We start from the raw sequence: 22212 nt of genomic DNA on the forward strand, positions 1-22212 counted from the left end.
GTGACAGCGTTGCTTTAGTAGCATCAATGAAGTAGCCTCAGCCAGTTGAGCAAATATGAATACCTTGTGAAGTGTGACTAACTTTGAGCACAGCCTTTTTCCTTTGCTGCTGTTTATAGGTGAAATAGGAACAGTGTTGTTGGCACTGCAGCGAGCTTAATTGACTTAAAGCTGGTAGCAAGCAAGAGAAATAGAAACATGGCATTAGTTAGCTTTTTGATTCCCTGCCTTGTGATCACGGATATTGCCTACTCTTGCCAGAATACTGATGACTTTGTGGGCGCCAGCTCTCCAGGAGACATCGTTATTGGGGGCTTGTTTGCAGTTCATAATGAAATGATGCATCCAGAAGAACATCCCATCAAGCCAGTAATTCAGAATTGTGCTAGGTGAGTAATACTGTAAACTACATATATACCGAAGAAGGGAACACTGACATTGGCATATACATTTCATATTAATAGCAACAAAAATCTGTTTCAGTTATGATCTTAAAAAGATCTTGGATATCAAATAAATTGTGCATAGCAGAGAATTCATGCAGTAGAAAATGCTGTGGCTGCCTACGGAAGGAAATGAGTTTTTGATCTCTATCTCATTCTTCATAAGTAATCATATAACCTTGGATATTTGGGCTGAACAACCTTTTTCATTTAATTTTCATGTAAATGCTGATTTGTTGCTATTTGTCTGAAGTACTCTGCTGTGCAGTTGTTCAATATTTGTGATGATCTGGACAGAGACAGAGCTCTACTGCTCTGTTTTATCTAAGCACTTATGACTCTCACCTCACAGGACAAACCAGTTGAAATCTATGATAGTACCTTGCTGACTAGGTTGTAGTCAAATAATAATAGTGGCATTATATTATAGGATAGATTGTACAAACACCATATCATGTAAACATTCAGGTTTAGACTATGCATCAGAATACTTATTTTGTTTACTTCAAATAACTACTGTACTTTAAATATTTTTGGGGAAATAATGCAAAGGAAATGAATTTTATTTTAAATATTTCTAAAAATAATTAATATTTCTAAACCAGAAGTTCCAAATATATATCATCTTTAGTTTTAATGTAAGTACGAATCATAAAGTTTCATTTGAATTTTAGATCCAACTTAATCCTACCTGTGAATTTAATGATCAGTTGGACATGCAGATATCCATCTGAATTTATTTCAAAATGATGACCAAACTGGTCATTTTGTAAGCCTTCTATCATTTTTATATAAAGTCATATATTGTCTCAGATCCATATGAAATTTAATTTGGTTTGCAAGCTTTGAAAGCTTTAGAGAACCTTGCCTGAGAGGACTGGTGGTGGTATTGCACATACTTTGTACTACTGTAGTTCTGATAAGGAACATATTATAACATCCACTGGAGATAAGGGGAATAGCTCTATTAACTTAATTAGATTTAGAGAGGATTTTAGGAATCTCCATGGAACCTCTAGAAAGCCTCAACCTCTGAAATATTTACTTCTATTCAGAAATGCTTAGTTCTTTCTTTTCTTTGCTTCAGATCTTTGGTGAAGGCAAATATATCTAATAAAAAATGATTACTGGACCAAGTAGAGTAAATTGGAGTAGCCCTACTGATTCTAACAGATACTTCCTGAAGATACAACTTGCAAATTTTCATCTACCATGTAAATTTGGATTTTAGTGCCTGTTTTTATTTTTCAAAACAGCAATTTTTATTTATGTACATTTAATTTTTTGTGTTGATTTGCTTAATTCAGATGAGAGCAAAATACATGATTTCTAATTTTTAGTACACAAAAACCCAAGCAAATCACAAAAAATATATTGCTTGTCATTTCTTTTCAGTAGCTGACAAATTCTAAATGATATACTCAAAACAGATTTTGCTTCATCCTTGTTCCCAAATATGTTTATCTAAAATAAAACTTCTGTGTTTCCTGACAGCTTTGAAATTCAAGTTTTTCTTCAGACACTTGCAATGATACATGCTATTGAAATGATCAACAATTCAACATTGTTATCTGGCGTTACTCTGGGCTATGAAATCTATGATACCTGTGCAGAAGTTACAAAAGCCATGGCATCTGCTCTGAGGTTCCTGTCTAAATTCAATTCTTCTAAGGATATTGTAGAATTCAAATGTAACTATTCAGACTACATACCAAGAATTAAGGCAGTCATTGGAGCCAGCTACTCTGAGGTGTCAATGGCAGTTTCAAGGTTATTGGCTTTGCAACTAATCCCACAGGTAGGTTCGAGGGAATGATTTCGTTTTGAACAGAGGGACAAATTTACCGGAGTTAGAAGAAGATGTGGCTCTGATTACAGGGATTGCCAGTCACATGTCTATTACGGGGCAGGATCTGACTCAGCCTAAGGTCGTCAGGAGGGGTGAGATTCCACTCCAAAGGGAGCGCTTGATTCACTTGCCTAAACAAAGGCATTTAGTGCTCTTTAGAGGTACATGCCTCTATGAGCACATCCTCTTCCAGGATGATGCTGGTCTCTTGTAGGTCCTGTAGCACATCTGCTAATCCCACATGGATGTGTCAGTTACTTTAAAGTACCTCCAGTGCTGTGGCCTGTGTTGATAATGAGTATATTATATGATAATAGTCTATATCAAGCTGAAAGAAACTCAAAATCTAATTTGACCAGAAATTTGGAAATTCTATCTTGCCTGAGAGAAGTTGGATTTGGGAGTCCTGGTCTGTTCTAACTATGCACAGGAAGTGAGGAATATTGTTCTAAAAGACAATTTTACTCCCCTTATTCTTCATGCAGCTGTAAAAGAGAAGGAATATAGATCTGGATCCACACCATCACAAAATATTCTTCCCTATTTCTGATCTGTCTCTTAACAGGAAATAATACAGTGAGCACAGTCCCACGCTTGCACTTAGGCTGGGGCTTACATTGCTGTTGTGGATTGCACAACTCTTGTGGAAGAGCTGGGTTTATAATTGGCCAGAATGTGATACCGAGAAGTAAAACCACGTCCACACTATTGCACATCCCAGTGGCAATTCGGTGTAAATTACCTTTACTGTGAAGTAGCAGCATACTAACCAAATATGTGCAAAAGACCTAAGATAACAGAATCTACTCCTCTGTAGTGGTAGGAAGTAATTACGACCTCTGGCTCCACCATAGGAGATATAGTAGGTTTTAAATTAAAATGCCACACTTGAACTCAGTTGAAAGGCAAGTGCATTGTGACATGGGGATGGAAAAGGTGACCTAGTAGATTTTTCTCTTCAATAGCATCTATAATCTTCTGACAATATTAAGACTTGGTATCCCCTTATGACAGATGTCTCTCATTTTGGAAAGCTTAGAAAAGAGCATAGACAAGGATTAAAAGCTAAATAGATTTAAATAACACTTTTCCACTTATGTTTCCCTAGCTACATTCACAAGAAAAAGTTAGCAAATGTTTTATATAAAAGAATTATTATGATATACTGTAGTTTTGGTTATTATTTCTTCTGGAAGATTCTTTCAACAGACTATGATACTTTTATAATATAGCAATTAAAGTTTAGAGAGAAAATGGATGAACCATACTATCGTACTCAGTGATAGAAAAATACTGCAAAATATAAGGTTACCAGTCATTTGAATAATAACTCGAACAATATTTGAATGTTTCTAATGATTTGAATATGATTTTGAATAGAAGGTTGATGGTATCTAAACACCTTGAAATAAAATTCTTATACCAGCATCATTGTCATACCCCTTTTGAAAGACTGTATACTCAGCCTTCACTAAAGTAACTAGGTGCAAGAGGACAAAAATGATGGCTACCAGCAAAAAGTGTTGGGAATTTATCTTCATCCTAATAGCTGGGGTGAGGAAACCCATCCATTTGTCTGCACCTGCTTTATGCCCAGTCATGGGAGAAGGTGCCCTGGGTCATGCTGAGTGACAGAGCAAAAGTGACTAGTGCTCTTGGTCTCCTTCGGAGCAAACAGCTTCCATAACTGAATTGTTGTCTCATCCTAGGTCAGTCCTGCATCATCTGCTGAAATCCTCAGTGACAAAATCCGGTTTCCTTCCTTCTTAAGAACTATCCCCAGTGATTTCTATCAGACAAGAGCAATGGCCCACTTAATCTGTGAGTCTGGGTGGAACTGGATTGGAGTGATAGCCACTGATGATGACAACGGGCGTTTTGCTCTGGAGAGCTTTGGGGTCCAGGCCATGGCAAACAACGTTTGTATAGCTTTTAAAGAAATGCTGCCTGCCTATCTCTCTGACAACACTTTTAACGCCAAAGTTGATCAAGCAATTGAGAAGATTGTCAAGGAAACCAGAGTAAATGTTATTGTTGTCTTTATGAGACAATTCCATGTACTCAAACTATTTAACAAGGCAGTTGAGAAGAATGTAAATAAAATTTGGATTGCAAGTGATAACTGGTCAGCTGCAGTCAAAATCAGTACAATTCCCAATATCAAACAGCTGGGAACTGTCGTGGGATTTGGATTTAAAAGTGGAAACATATCCACATTTCATGACTTTCTGAGAACTGTTCATGAGAAGCCCATTGAAAACAACAAGTTTTTACATGAATATATTATGCTTTTGTCAGTTTGTGCACACCTGGAGTACTATGATTTTCAAGTGTGCATTTCAAACCAATTCCAAGAGAATCTGACGCAAAATGTTGAGAATAAACATCAGGTCTGGAGAGACAATTTTTTGATTGCCAATATTGAACCAGGATTTATCCACAGTACAATACTTGCAGTCCATGCCATTGCTCATGCCATTAAGGGGCAATGCAAAGACAGAAACTGCAAGGATCCTTTGGCTTTCACTCCGTGGGAGGTATGAAGTCAGTTCTTTCAGGTCTCATTCTCTCTGTATATGACTTTCATTTCCTTTTCCCTCCCACATTCCTGGATTTACTACCTTAGTCCTGTCACTGAATGATGTTTTTTAAATTCTTGTTCCTGCCTTTCTTCACTACTACATAAGCCAATTGAAACACCACAGACTACGTGCCAGAGCAGAAGCACCTCACTGCTGCAGTATGGGGAACTAGGCTCAAATTTTGTCTCCTATTTTTTTGGACCCACGTAGACACAGAAGGTTCTAGTGCTATGCCCCAGCTGTGTCCAGGGGCACCGACAACTATCTAATAATGAGTAACTTCACACTCATCATCTCCTCCTGTATGGATACAACAGCAATGGCTGTAAACACATGACTCCAGGATGCAGAAGAGATATTTAGCTGCTGGGCTTCATTAGCTGTGCTAACATCTGCTCCTACCACCTTCACAGAGCACAGCAGAGTAGGCATCAGCTTGGATGAAGTCAGTCTACAGGATGCTTGCTGGAACATCTTACTAGCTAGTCATGTGTGAGAGAACAAAACTGTATGGTCAATCTGTCTTAAGATACTAATCAACCTCTAATGGTTGGTACTGTTGCTGTAACCTGAGTAATAGTCAGCAAGGAGTGCTATTGGTACCTGGGAATGTTACAGAAGTACTAAAGTCACCAAAGTGTTTCAATTTGCCACTCCCTCTCCAGTGATTGTGCCCATTTTGTCTGAATTCAGGTACCTTCCTCTATGAAGAATCTTCACTTGAAAGTGAAATGCAACAGACCACTCTTCTGTAGTGTGTTTGTCTTGATTTAAACTGAAACTAGTAGGAAAATTAGACATACATCTTTAAAATGGGTGAAGTATTTGCCTAAAACACACCTGTAATAAAATGGTACCGGGTGGGAAAAGAACAGGAAAAATCAGACATGTAAACCTGACCTGACCTTTTACCCAAGAACCTGCTCAGGAGTATTCACTTTTACACACTTTTACTCAGAGGATTAAACAAAAGTTCATTTAAAAGTCAAACAAACACTGAAGAACTCTGACCTACTCTGACCTCTTATCCTCGGTCAGAGTAGGTCAAACCAAGATAGGGGATTTTGAGAAAAACAGTAACAATCAACTTTTTGCATAAATTTGTAAAGGGAGATAGGACAAATTCAGGACTGCTCTACAGGGGATGCAACTTTATGGAGCTGCATTTACATCACAGCTGAATTTAACCCCAAACCATCAAAATTAAGAGGCCTGTTAAGAATCTAAGAACTCACAAAGAGAATCAAAAGAGAGAATTAACCCCCATGGTTCAGTTTTCATTATACATTTCCTATACACTGAACCTAAGCCCTCTAGAAGAGGGTATATGTAAAGTTTAGTTTGAAAATAATCCATACTACAGATCTCTATATCCTAAGAATCAGTCATTGGTGTTACAGCCTTTACAAAAATACTCACTGATTAAACCATAATGTTGCTAATTGTTAGCGCTTTCTCTCTGAAGCTCAAGATGTATACAAAAAACTCTGTTGTTCCCATATTTTTAGATAAACTGGAGAAGTGAGGTAGAGAAAGATTAAATGTCTTGACTGGAGATACGGAATAAAAAGTTTCCAGTTCAGTCCCACAAGACTACAGCATATTCATCTTAGATGAGATACCAAGTAGAAGCACACTTTGGGTCTTCATAAATTAATAGAGATGCACCAAGAGTATATTAATTCTCAAAATAATGACACCTCCTCTCAGTTGTATATGCCAGACCCATTTAAGGTGATATTCTTAGCAACATCTTTAAATGCTACAACTATCAAACTAGGGTCTATGTGAGAGTCAGCTTTTCAAATGGAGCAGTTAATTTTTGCCATTCATCACACTTGCTTAGTTTCATGTTAATTAACCCCTACTGCCTAAAATTGTTATGCCTGTGAAGGGATAAAGCTGCTGTTCCAGTTAAGCTCCAGTGTGGCTAATGGTCCCCTTATGGTCTCCCCATGAGCTGGGAGTGAGTTATATGTGCCTTAGCCTGTCCTTTTCTAGATTTACATGGAACTTCTTGATCTGGCTGTTTGCAATGAGGGAGAGAGAAATTTCACCCTATTAAGAAGAACAGAATGGGTTGCAATACTAAGCTAGACAGTTGTGTGATTAAAACACCTTTATTTTTGATATTTCATATGATTTATCAAATACAGCTATGCTATCTATTGCCATTGTGATGTATATTGTTTCATCTGAGTAAATTGGCATTTATTTTTTATCTAACAGTTCTGAGTCTCTCTTTGCAATCCACAGTATCAGTTACAGTACAGTCACAGCTGAAAATAATGTTAAAGCAGATATTTCCAGATGCCCTAAAGAAGCTTGCTCTGGAAGCAAACATTGCTCAGATCTACTCTAGGCATAATAAAATAACTGCAGTAACATTGTTCATGGTAATTCTTTACAACAAGGGGACTTCTGAAAGGCCTCCTTTGTTTCTGATAAACAAAACTTTTTCTTTCCCATCATTGTAACAAAATTTCCCAGGCTGGAGAAAAATATTAATGTAAGTGTTTGTATACATTACATAGAGTTAAGAAATGATCATTTTTGAGTAATAGATTTTTAAGACCAATAGGTTTACCTGAATAATGTAATTCTGTGTAGGAAACCAGATTAAACAATTACAAAGATCTCTTTTAATTTTAAGATTTTTGTTCTCCTAAAAAGCAACATTTTTCTCTTTCTTTTTTAACTTCATATCATTGTACAGACACTAGACTATTGATTTTACCACACTGAAATGATACTGATGAATACTATTGTTTCTTGTATCTATGTTCAGCTCCTTGAAGAACTTAAAAAAGTTACAGTCCTTGATGATGACAAAGAAATGAAGTTTGACTCCAAAGGAGATTTGAACACTAATTATGATGTATATATTTGGAAAGAAATTGATGGCCACATGGAAATCACCACTATGGCAGAATATAGCACAGAGAAAGGTTATTTTATCTTTGAGGATGAGGAAAAAGAAAAGGAATTTCTGGACTTAAAGGTAACCTTTAATTTTTTGGCATAACATGTGAAATTTGCTTCATATATTTCCTTCTCCATCTGGGCTTTGCAACTGAAGTATGTGTCAGCTAGAGATCTCTTATGTACTTTCATGTTCTTTAAGTGACAAATCCTCTCTGGGTATATTCTACCACCTTGCTCATTCAGCAAGTACTTTAACCTGTAAGCAGCCTCTATGCTTTCAAATTCAGTTATAGGTTCAGAATGCTCTAAGAGGTTTCCTAAGATGAACAAATCAGAAACTACGTCTGTCCTAAGGACACTATTCCAGGATCTTGAAGTGTTTTAAAACAGAAAATGTCTATGTCTAAGTGTCCTCTTTTGTACACAACACCACCAATTTATGCACATGAAAACTCATATATAGTCACTTTACCGCAAAAAAGAAAAAAAAATAGGAAGGGAGGTGCTTTTTGCTTATTTACTTCTATTAGCCCTGGAGTCAGCACAACTACAAGCGATGAGGCATGTGGTTTCACCTGGAGCCCTAGCACTGGGGTAAACAGGACTCATGGGTAGTCCAATCAGTTCCAGACAGATAATCCATCATCTGTGCACCAGTGATGTGCTGGTTCACCTGCAGCTGTGACTGACTGTGGCTCTGTGCTGCCAAGTATTCATCACTAATGGGAAAGGGAAGGCTAACCGAGTGCTTGGCTGAACGCTAGTCTCAGGGTGTGGACTCAGCCAGTAGAAAGGCTGAGGACAGGAGCAGACTTGGAATCTTTTCCCTCTTTGTGGCACTGCCCAGGATGGTGAGGAAGTATCTCCATCTGCTTGTGGGCTACATCCTGGGGAGAGCAGAACTAGCAGTGTCACTCAGAACTGTTTTTCTATGTTACAAAAGCTGTCTTTGGAACAAGAGCCTGAACTCAGATCTTGAGAAAGGGCTCTAATCACCAAGCTCATCATGGTGCTTCGTTTTGGACAATGACTCCTGAAATCATATTGGTACAAATATGGCCACAAGAAAGATGGAAAGTCCCTCATTTACAGAGGCTGATAGCCTGGCATTCGAGACAATCCTCCAGGAAACACAACTCAGATTTCCTCCGAGACCCCTCACACCTTTCTCGCTAACAAATGCTTTTACTACTGGCTTTAAACTAGTGGGGAGCTCAGCCTTGCTAGCATGGCAGTTGTTTTGTGACATTGCTAGGCAGAGAAAAACCTCTCAGGAGACCTGGACATACCAATTGGTTTCCAGATCCTGACAGGACTCAGACGTATGCTGCTGAATGTGAGCATTTTCAGAGCTGCAATATGAAGCACCTGCAGAACTAAAGTATCTCCCCTGTGGTTAAGAGCAACTGAGCCGGGTTTTAAGAACTCAGCTGTGAAATCAGTCACTTAAATTCCACTTAAGTCCCGTATCAGACGCTTCTGTGCTTTCTTTGGATCTGATCCTCAGCAGTCTAAAGTCCAGTTTCAAAGCTAAATCAGATACTTAAATTAGGATTTTAAAAGTATAGACAATTCCACTGATTGCCATTTTGGGCCAAAAATAAAACTAATAGCTGTAAAATTATCAGGTAGATAATTCCTCTTCCTTTTGTTTGCTGACTGTGTGGAAAAACATATGAGAAATGCAGAGTCTACAATGCCTTTTTTTGGCATCATTTGCAGATTCCCTTAAAAGACCTCTAAGTTGCAAAAAGAGAGTGCAGGTCATAGAATTTATGAACTTATTTTAAAATAAATCTGTTCTTTTAAAATTTTTAAAATAAATTTGTTCTTAGTGATTAGTTGTGCTTTAGTTGATTTTTTTCTGTTGTTCTCTGCATGCTGCAGAAGATTCAGTCAACATGTTCCCAGCATTGCAGACCAGGACAGATGAAAAAGGTTACAGAAAGTCCACACACATGCTGCTATGAGTGTGTTTACTGCCCAGAAAACCATTACAGCAATCAAACAGGTAAAGAAATATGATCCAAATAAAGGTTTATTTAGAGATCAATAGAATTGTTTTGTTTGTGTATAATGTAACTTGGCAAACTTGGGTATCACTTCAGAATGAGTTTAAAATATTTGTTTATGTCAAGTTTTCCAAATATGATGGGGAAGAAAGCATTCAGCATATAAAATCTGGTTTAAATGCTTTTTAGAAGACCAAACTTAAAGCAATTAGATTTTCCAGTTGACTAGTGTTGTCCTCTCTCCAGATGTTGAGGCTGTCCCATGTTTTGTGTCTTGTTGCAGTACACCCAGTTCAGTGGAAGTACAAGGGTTATTTATTCTTCCTATCATTGTATTTTTGGTCTTTTTGCTGGGAGTACTAAGACATTTGATGTGACTGTACAATGATGCTTTCTAGAACCAAACCTGATGTGCACATTACCACTGGTTCACTTATAGTTTGAATAATGTTTTTAAAAGGAGAAGGTTAACTGTGGAAGAGAGAGATATAATTAAGAACTCTTCAGTGGAATGTTCTTTGAATATCCTGCTAGTGAGCAGAAAGAAATTAAATTGTATCTTTTTTATGCAAATACTTGCAAAATTTATCCATATCGGTGAATAGGAATTTTACAGCAAAATTAGCCTTTTAAAGCATAAACTAGGGCAATGATTACCCTTACTATTATATTCCAAAAGCTGTCTGCAAGGAGAAAGATATTGTTTCCTATAGCAATAGGTGAGCAAAAGAAACCAAATGAAACCATGACATCCAATGATTTCATTTCCAGTCATTATTCAAGTTTCAGTTAAAGTTCACCAGAGCTCTGACCAGGTTATGGTCACCTATCAGAAGTGATCAAGACAGTTTTGGGACTCTGGCCATTCTCCCAGTCTCCCTCCTGTCCCTGGAGGTGCCCAGAGCCTTCTTGCAGATGGGCATCCTGGCCACCATCCTCTGCCTCCTGCCACTGCCACCACAGACCTGCAGCTCCTCCATCTGGACAGCAACTGCAATTGTCAGGAGTGATCAGACATATATATTCTTTTAGTATCCTGCATTCCTACTGTATCTCAAGCCATGATAATCTGCTTTGTAGTTTATTTACTTCGGTTTTCTAAGTTACCTCTACTTTTCCATTTTCAGATATGGATTACTGCTACCAATGTAAAAACAAAACTTACTGGGCTCCTGTGAACAGTACTATGTGCTACAGAAAGACAATCCACTTCCTCAGCTGGACTGACTGGTTTGCTATTTTTCTCCTCCTCCTCTCTGCTTTGGGGATTGTGTTGATTTTGGCAGTTAGTGCAATATTTACTAAAAACTTGAATACACCAGTTGTAAAGGCATCTGGGGGTTTAACTGTCTGCTATATTATTCTCTTCAGCCACTTCTTAATTTTTTTAAGCACTACCTTTTTCATAGGTGAACCCACAGAATTCAAATGTAAAACAAGGCAAGCTCTCTTTGGCATAAGTTTTGCACTCTGCATTTCATGTATTTTAATAAAGTCACTAAAAATTTTACTAGCCTTCAGCTTTGATCCCAAGCTACAGAACTTCCTGAAATGTGTATATAAACCTCTTCCCATTGTTATCACCTGCACTGGAATTCAAGTTATCATATGCACTTGCTGGCTAATATTTAGGACCCCTTTTGTGAAACAAAATTTCTCAATTCCAAGAGCAATAATTCTGGAATGTAATGAGGGTTCTATTGTGGCTTTTGGGATTATGTTAGGCTACATAGCTGCTCTCGCTTTCATTTGCTTTATATTTGCCTTTAAAGGTCGGAAGTTACCAGAGAACTACAATGAAGCTAAATTCATAACCTTCGGCATGCTAATTTACTTTATAGCCTGGATTGTATTTATCCCTGTCTATGCGACCACGTTTGGCAAATACCTTCCAGCAGTTGAAATCATTGTTGTTTTAATATCCAATTATGGAATCCTCTGCTGTACTTTTCTCCCTAAGTGCTATATCATAATTTATAAGCAAGAAACAAATACAAAATCTGCCTTTCTCAAAATGATTTACACTTACTCGTCCAAGAGTGCAGGCAGTGTTGCTGTTAGTCAGATTTCTTTGGATTCAAAGTCTTCCAGCTCCCGAGCTACCATTGCAGGCTCATGTAAATCTGCGAAAACCACTGCAAATGGAAACTGCCATTTTCAGGTCCCTGGGCAGAGACTAATAAAAGGGGAAGTTCTTCCTAAAAGTACAACAAGGACACTGTCCAGGAAAAGACTGTCCAGCATATGACCAGGTAGCACTAAAAAGCCCAAAGATAAACGAGGCACTTCAGTGAGCCACTTCTCTTGTAGATCTCTTTCCTTTTGATTTCCCCAAAGAGAGCAGGCCGCATGAAATGCCATCTCCTGTGATACTTAAAAAGTTATTCATTACTAGATTTGAAAGGATTTCCTCGGTCACAGAGTCCAGCCCCCGCTCTTACAGACGTGCTTGGTAGTCCCCTTCATTCTCCATCCCGACACAGGCTGTCTGCTCATGTAAACCTACTGGAAAAGGGAGTCGGGGAGTGTGGTAGAAGTATTAGAAGAGCTAGCAGCTTTCTTCTTATTCCTCACGTATATGAAGGCATGAACTGTTTATACCCTCGTGCTCTTGTGTCTTTGGTGCCTGATTGTTTAAGGAGTTCATCTTCTTACCTGTATATATTTTATCAAGGAAACAGAACCCTTTCTTAGCTTCTGTTTGCTAAGCTAAACAAGCCCAGTCTTTTAGTCTCCACTTTTAAGATAGGCTTTCCACTCTCCCCATCATCCAAAAGTAAACCTTTTGTGCACCTGGTGCAGGAGAATCCTCTTTCTTTTTCTTTTTTTTTTTTTATTTTCAATACATGTGCCTAAAATTGTATACCCTGTTCCAGCCAAGTGCCACAGCAATACTTAAAGTTCCCTCTATGCACCAGGGTGATAATGAATGAAAGATTCAGGTCTATATAAAAATTGAAGGGTTTTTCTGGAGTGTGGTGATTACAGGTACTTTCATTTCCTTTTTTTTCCCCCCCATATTTGAGGGAAATTGCACCTCATAAGGTATAATTATTCTCTTCAGCCTTTGGCAAAGGCTTTCTTCTCCTGGAAAAGCCACAGCTGCCCTGAGGGCTCTGCCCCTCTAGTTGGGCTAGATGGAAATAGTTTTTTCAAAACCTAAGGAGCAGTGCTGCGCTGCCAGAGCTCTGATATGTAGACCCAGTCCAGCACTGTGAAGAATACCTTTCTGCCTTCATAAAGCCAATAGTCGGGAACACAGAAACTATGCTTTGCTATTTTAACTTCTGTGCCATGATAATGTGAAAAAAAATACTAATTCCTTAAATTTGGCCTCTGCTTCTGTTTGAATTGGGAATAATTTGATGTTGTGGCAGGTAAAAATCAAGTTCAGCAATTGTAACATCACACAGACACATTGTATTATTGTTACATACAATATATCTATTTTTCTATCATTTCTATTTATATTTTTTGACCCATATCTACGTGCCTTTTCTACTTAAATTTTGGTTAAAACAGCTATAGATTGCATTTCAATGATAGACACAAGCAATGAAATTACTTTGACATGTAGACATGTGTATATAAAAACATGTATCTGTGAAGGCACGTTTTTAAAGTAATTTGAATGGCAAGGATATGATTTACATACAGATTTGTGTACTTATTTATTTTCTATAGCTGATTAAAGGAGTGAAGGTTTATGCACCAAATGCTTTCATGTATCAGTTGTTAACAAGTACTGTTCTGAATATGAACTAGTAGGTATTGTAAGGTTAAAATTCCTGAAATTTGTCTGCCAGTGCAGCAAAATAAAAGTCTCCAAAAGGAGAAAAAAATCCACTTACAATGTACAATGATTTTCAGCACTAAGCTGGTTAGCAAAATTAATTTGGCTGGAATATTGTATCTGTATTTGGTGTTTTCAAAATTGTTAAGTATACCATGCCTTGAACATGAAAGGGGATGATTAAAGTAATGTTGCTATTTAAAATTGAGTTTGCTTACTTAATTTCCTTATCTCTCCCTTTGAAATTCGATTTGGCCTTGAATAGCAGCAGTACCTGTACCTGTGCAGTGTTTCTACCCAGTACATGTCTGTGCTTCTTACAAGCAAATGTCCTTTAGGCTGAAAGCCAAGTATGATAGGCAATCACTGACCTATAGGTCAGTGAGGAAAGTATCTTGAAGAACAGGAGTGATAACAACAATATGAAAGTATACAGATAAAGGTGGTCTTTGGGGAAAGACATAACATATGGCTGAATTTCAAGGGGAGAGCATGAATTAGCAGGCACAAAAGAAAGAAAAAAACAAGAAGAGAAGTTTTGTTCTCATTGATCTAGTTTTAAATACATCCCATGTCTCATTCCTGTCTCTCCACTACATGTAAACAACTGTCTACTTTGGCAGTGCCACTGAGTCCCTTCTGTCAATGACTCCTATATGCTACGTCTGCTTCTCTAGATACACAGGTCTTCTATGTAAAGCAAAGTCAGTGGAGTAGCTGAGAGGACATAACACTTCTGGAGAAAGAGGACACTGTACCAAGCTGTGTTAAATATGCCTTTAAATGCCCTGCCTGCAAGAAGCCAGTGATCTGCTTTCTTACTGAGAAGATAGCGCTCACAGATATATGTGCCTATCTTGATATTTTATATCTCTGTCCCCAAATATGATACTGTTCACAGAGAAGTCAAGCATGAAAATTCCATTTTGGAGGTTAATGGGAAGCTGTTCCAGATGTAAGGCTATTTAATCCTTTGGGATTTTGTTTCATTCATTGTAGTAATAACAAACAACTGCAGTTGAAGGTGATACTGAACACTATACAGTATCTCTAGAAAGAGTGAAGTTTGTGAAGGCCACCAGGTTTTTCAAGTCTTCTCCTCCAAGGTATAATGATGGTTCCTCAAGATTCAGGGGCTCTAACTGCTCACACATCTCATCTGCCCGTAAGCTTCAGAGAAGTTCTATGCTCTGCAGTTCTTGCAGTGCTGGGGACTATTTATCTGAGCTCTAGGCTTCTTCCCCACAGTTCTGATTGCAGCTGCAACCTATTGCACTAGTGAGAAGTAATATAGCTCACAAGCTGCCAGAGCTATCCCATCACTCTGCATCTATGGGTTATCAAAATTACTAGCAAATAGCAGTATTATTTGGGATGCAGTACTTTCAGGAATGCAGCCCAAGCCACGTTATCGCTACCTACCCCTTGCAGGTGTATCTCCAGAGACAGAGAGACTTGCACAGTCTCTCTGTTCAAGCAGGAAGAAAGCAAAGGCAGAAGGGCTACAATTAGACCATAAATCCTATTTTATCCTCTATGTTACTTCTTCTGGTGCTTCTGCTCTTCCCCCAAACCACTCTGAAACAGGGCAGAACAGCTGTGTGTGTGCAAATAGGAGCATGTTCTCTCTTCTGATTAAACAGTCATCAGAAAGGCAGTGTGTAGCTTTTATACAGATCCCAGCGAGAACTAGATTTTTCTATTTAGAAAAATTTTCAATTGCAAAAAGATTTTTTTTTCTAAAAGAGAATTTTTTTTTTTTTTTTTTTTTTTTTTTTTTTAGTTGGCATGAGTTAAATTGATTGGAATGGCTTTGATGTCCACTAATAAGGACATTTTGTTATTTTGATGATTTCAGAATGGAAAAGTGTGCATGTTCAATTATGAAAACATCAACACGAGGCTTTTTTATTTCATAGAAAATGCTTTATTGAAAGTCTTTCCAGAATGAAATGTTGTCCAAACAACATTTTAAAAAGTTCATAGTGCCAAGGAAGCTAAAAAAAACTTTGGTGGAAAATTTATGATTATATCTGCTCAAGAATCTGCCATCAGAAAAAGTCGCCTACCTCAGGCTCTGCTGCTGAAAATAATTAACTGAGTGGTTTGGCTACAAACACTCAAGCTTTCTCATTTGCAATGGACTTTTTAAAAGCTGCCACCTAGTGACCCGTTCGTATGAAACAGGGTTTTCCATATGCCGCACAACGTTCTCAAGCTGGTTAACAGACGTAAAATCATCTGCTGTTTGGTACCTCAAAAATACTTCCGTTGAAACATTATGTTACGTTGTCATTGGTATCATGCTGGCATAGGCTGTCATGTATTAAATATATGCTCTGTGCAGAGTTTTCTATCTTTTCGTTAATGTAGCTTTTCTCTTCTTTTTGTATTCAAAAGTTGTCTTTTTTTTTCTTAATAAAGCTGTACTCTATCCAGCACATGAAAGGGAGGGGGGGAAAAAAAGCAAAAAATATTTTTAACTTGAAACAAGCAGAAAAGTGTATCAGGAGAATTCGTCAGTACCTTCTAGCAGGGGGAGAAATGGACATGCTCCGGGTGGCGTTGCAAGGCCTAAGTCCCCCCTGCGCTGAAAAATGAAGCCGAACCAGGCCACGTGTTTCTTTGGCAAGTTTTGACGTTTCAGTGTTGTGCTTCGACGTTCACGCGTTACGGCTAGCGATAGGAAGCCTCAACTGCCAGGCAGGTGAAGCGAGAAGCCTGGAGGTTGGCTTCGCTGGTCAAGCTATTTGCGAATAGCAGAAACGGCCTCCAGAAAAAAAAAAAAAAAAAAAAAAAAAACACCTGGAGACTTATCTCCTGAAGCCCTGAGACCTCGTAGGGGAGTTCCTTCGGGAGGAGACGGCCGAGGCGCCCAGAGGCCTCGCGGGACTGCCGCAGCCCTAACTTATACAAACCGCTCCGCCCTCGGTGCGCCCCGCTTTCCCAGAAACGCCGTTTTCCTGCTTTGCGCTGCGGCTTTCGGTGAGCTCGGACAGGAGCCACGTGCGGCGCCGAGCGCCGAGCACCGGCGGCGCCGGGCAGGGCAGCGCCTTCCCGCGCGGATTTGCTGCTGGCCCGGGGGGGGCGGCTGCTCCGCCTCGCTGCGCGGACCCTGCGCGCCGCCGCTGCTGCCCCGGCCATGCTGCGCGCCCGCCTCCGCCTCGCCGCCGCGCTGCCACCGCGGGGAGCCGCCGCCGCCAGCCGCGGTAAGGGCGCCGGAGCCCCCCCGGGGCCGGGGGCCGCCCGCCGCGGGGCTGCTGCCGCCGCCGCCGCCGGGCTCCCAGCGGGGCGCGGCGGGTCTCGGGGCCGCTGCTTGGCGCCGCGGAGGGTCAACTCTGCCTAGCAGAGAGAGGAGACCTGGACGTCGAGCCCCTCCGAGTTAGTTATTCTTCCAGCAGCTGGGATGGGCAATAAGAAGGGATATATATATATATATATATATATATATATATATATGTATATATTTTTTTCCCCCTTTCCACAGTTATTCCCATCCTGGTTATTGTTCGCTCCTAGTGCATGGTGTGATGCGGTGGTATTTTTTTGTTTGTTTTGTTTTGTTTTGGTTTGGTTTTTTTTTGGTTTTTTGCCCCCTCTGGTCTTTAGCAGAGCAGGCTCACAAGGTGGCTGCAAGTTACAAGCCCTCGAAGTTTGACAGAAAAATCCTCCTCTGGACCGGCCGTTTCAAGACGGAAGATGAGATTCCGCCGAGGATCCCGTGAGTGTGCTGTCATTGCCTAAGAGTAACAGAGCTGAAACGAAAGAGGTGGAGTGTTCCCAATCTGAAACTTTTCTGTAGGATTTGACCCAGTGAGTAGTTACAACACTGGAAACTTTGAGGGGAAAATAAAAGGGGGGGGGCAGAAGGTTTTTCTGTAAAAGGCAGTGAGATGCAGTGACCTTCTTTCTCTGCACAGAGTGAGTGCTCAGGGCTTCTTGGTGACTCTTACTGCCTTTTTGGATAGGGATTCCCTACTCCCTTCCTGTTGCCTTCAGACCTCACTTACGAAGCAAAGTGTAGCTTTGTGGAAAGATATCTAGGAGCAGAAAGGAGCACTGCTGAATCCTGAAACCTTGATGCAGCTGCGGACACCATATGTACTCTCTACTATGCCTTACTGATTTTACTCTGAAATTTTTCATTGGCCTGTAATGTCATTGTTGTTTGCACCTGCAACTGTTGGTGTCCTGATGAGGCTGAACAGCTCCTTTTCAAGCTCCTGCCAAAGCTGGTGGGAATTCAACACCTCTGTACACAGCCCTAGAAGGGATTATGCCTGTAGGTGTATTCAGATCACAGCTAGCCTGTTCTAATAGGGTTGGAGTCTCATGGCATGTAGATGTGTGTTGTTTTATTTTAAAAGATTGTATGTTGTAATTCTTATAACTGTACTTAGTACTCATCTAGCTAGGACTTTCTCTGCTTTTCTGAATGAGATAGTCAATGGAAAAAAAGACAGAAGCAGTCCTAGAAGTTGTCTCCAGAACCTAGGACTTAACTGAGTTTACCATTAGGCTAGAATACCAAGCTTACTTTTTGCACGGTCTGTTTTCATCCCTATGAATCTGTACGTAGTTCTTTGCTGTAAATGATGAGCATGGAGTTTTGAAGATACCCATCCTAGACTTACCTTTGGCTTGATTGGGGCATCTTCCCGAGAAGTGAAAGCTGAGCTCAAGGGAAGGAAATGAACTGTTAAAGTGTGATTCCTGGACATGCTAGGTGCTTCGATTCTTGACAGTTGCAGGTTGCGTGAATAGCTGTCTGGGATTTCCTGGTGTGGTTTCTTAGGATAGAGAGCCAACAGTATTTCAAAAGTGTCTTACTTCGCTAGATTAGCGTTTAAATGTATCAGTGGAAATGCTGGTGGGAAATGCTTACAGAAGAGGTGTTGCTAATCAGCACTGCAGTAGAGCCTGGTCTCTGTGAGAAGCATCAGCCCCAGCTTTTGGTTTTGAAGGTTCCTGCCTGGCCCTGCTGCCTTGCCAAAAACACCAGTGCTCCTAGCAATGATACTCACTCATCCTGTTATTTAACATTCAAAGTCTTCCTGTATCGTGGTTGTGACACCTGATTTAGGAAGCACAAGTACCCTCTGTGCCTCACCTGTCGTACCGCTTACTCTAGCGGCTTGTTGGCTGAAGCTGTGTTGGCTTCTCCACTGCTTATTTATCATCAGGTTACACTTTTAAAGATGTTTAAGGAGAAGATAATGCTACTGTAAGGAACTTGAGTTGAGACAGTATTGGTTGCCACTGACTTACACACAGTGGTTGCCACTGTGAACCCACAAAGGAAGATAATTTCTAAAAATCTATGTTAATATGGAAATTTAAATATATCAGCCTTGAACATTTTTCTGGGCTGTGTTTTTTCCTATCTCTATTTGTGACTTGAAGAATCTTTTGCTGGCTATAGATTAAGAAGAAAAAAAAGTATTCCTTACAGAAGTCTCCAGGAGTAAGAATTATCCAATTCTAAGTAGTTATCCTGATTTACATTTATATACTAATTTATTTATTTCACTTGTTACTAATACATAAGCAGAAAAGGATGTTATCCGTAAACAATATTTTCTGTTTATAGCGCACACAAACAGTTCTAAAGGAACTGACACTCACTGAATGGTTATAATATACAAATTACAGCTTACTATAGATTGAAAAAAAGTTTGAGGAAAAATAGATAAGGAGGTGGTGAGAAAAACATCACCCTCCAAAGGCAGATCCAAGGTAAACTGAATACTTGGCATGGTCTTCGCCTCCCCATCTGGTTGATCCATTAATTCCACTGCTCCCCTCAACTTGCTGTTCTTTCCCAAGGGAGTTGCTGAGCACCTGAAGTGCGTGTATTGCTGCTTGCTGCCTTTTGCTTTGGATGGCAGATACAGTGTTGTCTCTCCCTAGGACGCTGTGCTTTCTGTCATTAGAACATGTCCCTGTCTTGAGTGATAAGTCCAGTGCAAGTAGCATACTGAGCTTTATCAAGCAGTAATATACCCTGTATCATCTCTGTTATTTTTTTGTTCCTATCACAGCAGCTTTCTGAATGCTCCCTTCTCTTTTACCGTATGATAATCTCACTCTCTTCCCTTAGAAAAAGGTTTAGACAGGGTCAGGAGGCCAGAGGGATCTGACTGAGAAAAAAAGTGGACTATTGAAATGAATGAGAGGTGTTCATAAAAACGCAGACCCTTTGCCAGTGCATACATACGTGCATGCAAATCACCTGTTTGACTGTGTGGTAGCGGGCCTGACAAGAGACCTGCACCCCTTTTTGCTTTTTGTGTGAGCAAAAAAACCCCTGAAGTTCATAAATCACCATATACTAAAAGAAGCCAATTTTGAAACACTAGCTGAATTGTGTCATTACTTTAGCTATTACAATAAAATGCTTTAAGATTGCAAGATCTTGTTATCTGTGAACAAAATCTAGCTGTGGAAGATATTTTGTACCAAGAGCCAAATCTGCAGTCCTTATTCTCCATCTTCTTAAGAGGGAAGGCGCTGGGGGGGGGAGGAGGGAAGCAGCTGTTACTGACTTCAGCAGAGGTTTAGCCAGACCGAGTCTTAATTAGGGCTTAAGTAATACAGGCCCTAATGTGTGCTTAAAGAAAAACATAATAAGGTCTGCTTTACTTAAAGCATAGGTAGAAAGCAGGGAGAAAGTGAAAATCTGTTTCAGAAGAGTTTCAATTAGTGCATTGTGAGATGTAATTACAGGACTAAGCCAGCCTAATAAGATCTGTATTTTCTCTTTTGTGGCTGCAAATGGATTCTAAATTAATGGTGTCACGTGCCAGCCTGTTGCGTGGCTTTTGTAACAGATAATGCACTTACCCTTGTACAATACAGAAACGGTTACTTAAGCGGTAAGCGCTGTCAGTCACCTGCAGCACACTCGGTACTCCCGCCGTTCAGTAGCGTGTGCGCTGGGGTGAGGAGGAGGCAGCACGTCAGGCTTGCCCTTGGGAGAGAAGCACTGCAGTCCTCAGATTCTGATTACAGACTTCCTCTGTCAGGGCTTTGACTATAAAAATTAAAGCATGCTTTGTGTCTCCTACTGCAATCGTGCCCTTCAAAGGTAAAGTTACTTTGGGGGGGAGTGGAGGGGAAGGTATCAGATTACAAGTTCTTTGTTCAGAAAATAAAGTTCTTTATGTGGAAGTTTTAAATCTAAATAAACAAGGCATCCCAACATGCTTTATGTTAAAAAAAAAAAATTGGAAAATAGCACACAGCCAACATTGTAGTTAATGCCAGAAATGCAATGAACATTAAAAACCAGCATTGCCAGAAAATAACTGAGCTCAGAGCTTGGTGAAAATTTTAATGAGATGGAGATTTTCTGTCCTGCTTCTCAGAAGTATCCAGCCTACTGCTACTTCCTAAAACTTAAAATTGTTTAAGTGAGAGTTGTACAAATTAAGATTGCGGAATGAAAACACATTTCTTACGGAAACTATAGCCCAGTGCATGGCAGTATTCATTACTTTTGCATTTGATGAATAAGAAAAATGATCACATGAATTGCTCTTATTTACATATATATTCCTCTAATAGTGAGAAGTCTTCTTTAAATGATAGAGTTGCTGCTTTTCCAAAGGAGAACTGACTAAAAATCAAAACAAAAACACTAGCTTGTAGCAGTACAAACTCTTTTATTGACATATTTATACATGTAAAATCCCTAATCTACTTTACACAGGATATCATCCAAACAGGTTAGATGAATCATCGTTCTATTTCAGAAGTTAATTTTGAATTATCAAAGGAACTTCTATCACTTTTGGTTAACACCACATATAACCCTCCATCTGTTAAAAAGTACAAAAATATTTAAATTTCACTACACAAGTAGAGTTTAAGGTATGATTTCTAGTATACTTGCCCCCAGAATATTTAAGTGCAAATATTTATTGCATGAGCAAAAAAGAAAAAGAATCAGCTCAAACCCATTAAGTGGTGTTTTACCACTGCAAATAGATTAAGGTCAGAAAATGCCAAGTTCTTGATAGTACAAAAGGAATCATTCTGGCAATCCAAAGATGCTTGTTTTAGGAGCTAATTTTACATCTGTTCTTCAGTTGTGATGTTACGTCTGTGAATCGTTACAAAACTGAAGTGTTTTTTCAATAACTTTAATTGCAGGCCAGAGATGCTGGACAGGGCAAGAAACAAGGCTCGAGTTAAAGCTTGTTACATAATGATTGGGCTTTCGATTGTTGCCTGTTTTGCTGTGATTGCTTCGGCCAAAAAGGTGAGTCTGTCGCTAGCTGGTTAACCTGCAGCGTACTCTGCAATTAGACGCGATGGAATTCTATGAGAATATAGACAAATCCAAACAGCAGCAATTTACTGTTAACCATAGCTTAGGTAACACGTACTAGTACCACCCCCGACGTCTGAAGCAGCTGTTGGCTGCTCTCACGTTTTGGTAGCTTTCCCCAACGTGTATAGTTCCTCGCATTACTTCGCTCTGACGTAGATGTTTTTATTTTTGCAGGCTGCTGCACGTCATGAGTCCTTAACAAGCTGGAACTTGGCAAAGAAGGCCAAGTGGCGGAAAGAGGCTGCACTGGCAGCGGAGTCAAAATCAAAATAA

The 22212-nt window shown here is 39.6% G+C and overlaps 2 protein-coding genes across 2 annotated transcripts; both read left to right on the plus strand.

Moving 5' to 3' along the window:
- The first annotated feature begins 198 nt into the window (after nt 1-198).
- Nucleotides 199-12059, plus strand: GPRC6A (G protein-coupled receptor class C group 6 member A). The gene is made up of 6 exons (XM_062570940.1): nt 199-389; nt 1938-2241; nt 4002-4829; nt 7663-7875; nt 9687-9810; nt 10939-12059. The coding sequence occupies exons 1-6, from the start codon at nt 199-201 to the stop codon at nt 12057-12059; spliced, it is 2781 nt and encodes a 926-aa protein (XP_062426924.1).
- A 3742-nt stretch (nt 12060-15801) lies between these two features.
- Nucleotides 15802-22212, plus strand: FAM162B (family with sequence similarity 162 member B). Its single transcript, XM_062573069.1, has 4 exons — nt 15802-15835; nt 17214-17325; nt 21759-21867; nt 22114-22212. The coding sequence occupies exons 1-4, from the start codon at nt 15802-15804 to the stop codon at nt 22210-22212; spliced, it is 354 nt and encodes a 117-aa protein (XP_062429053.1).

This window comes from Rhea pennata, chromosome 3 (genome assembly GCF_028389875.1).
Source record: "Rhea pennata isolate bPtePen1 chromosome 3, bPtePen1.pri, whole genome shotgun sequence".
NCBI lineage: Eukaryota > Metazoa > Chordata > Aves > Rheiformes > Rheidae > Rhea > Rhea pennata.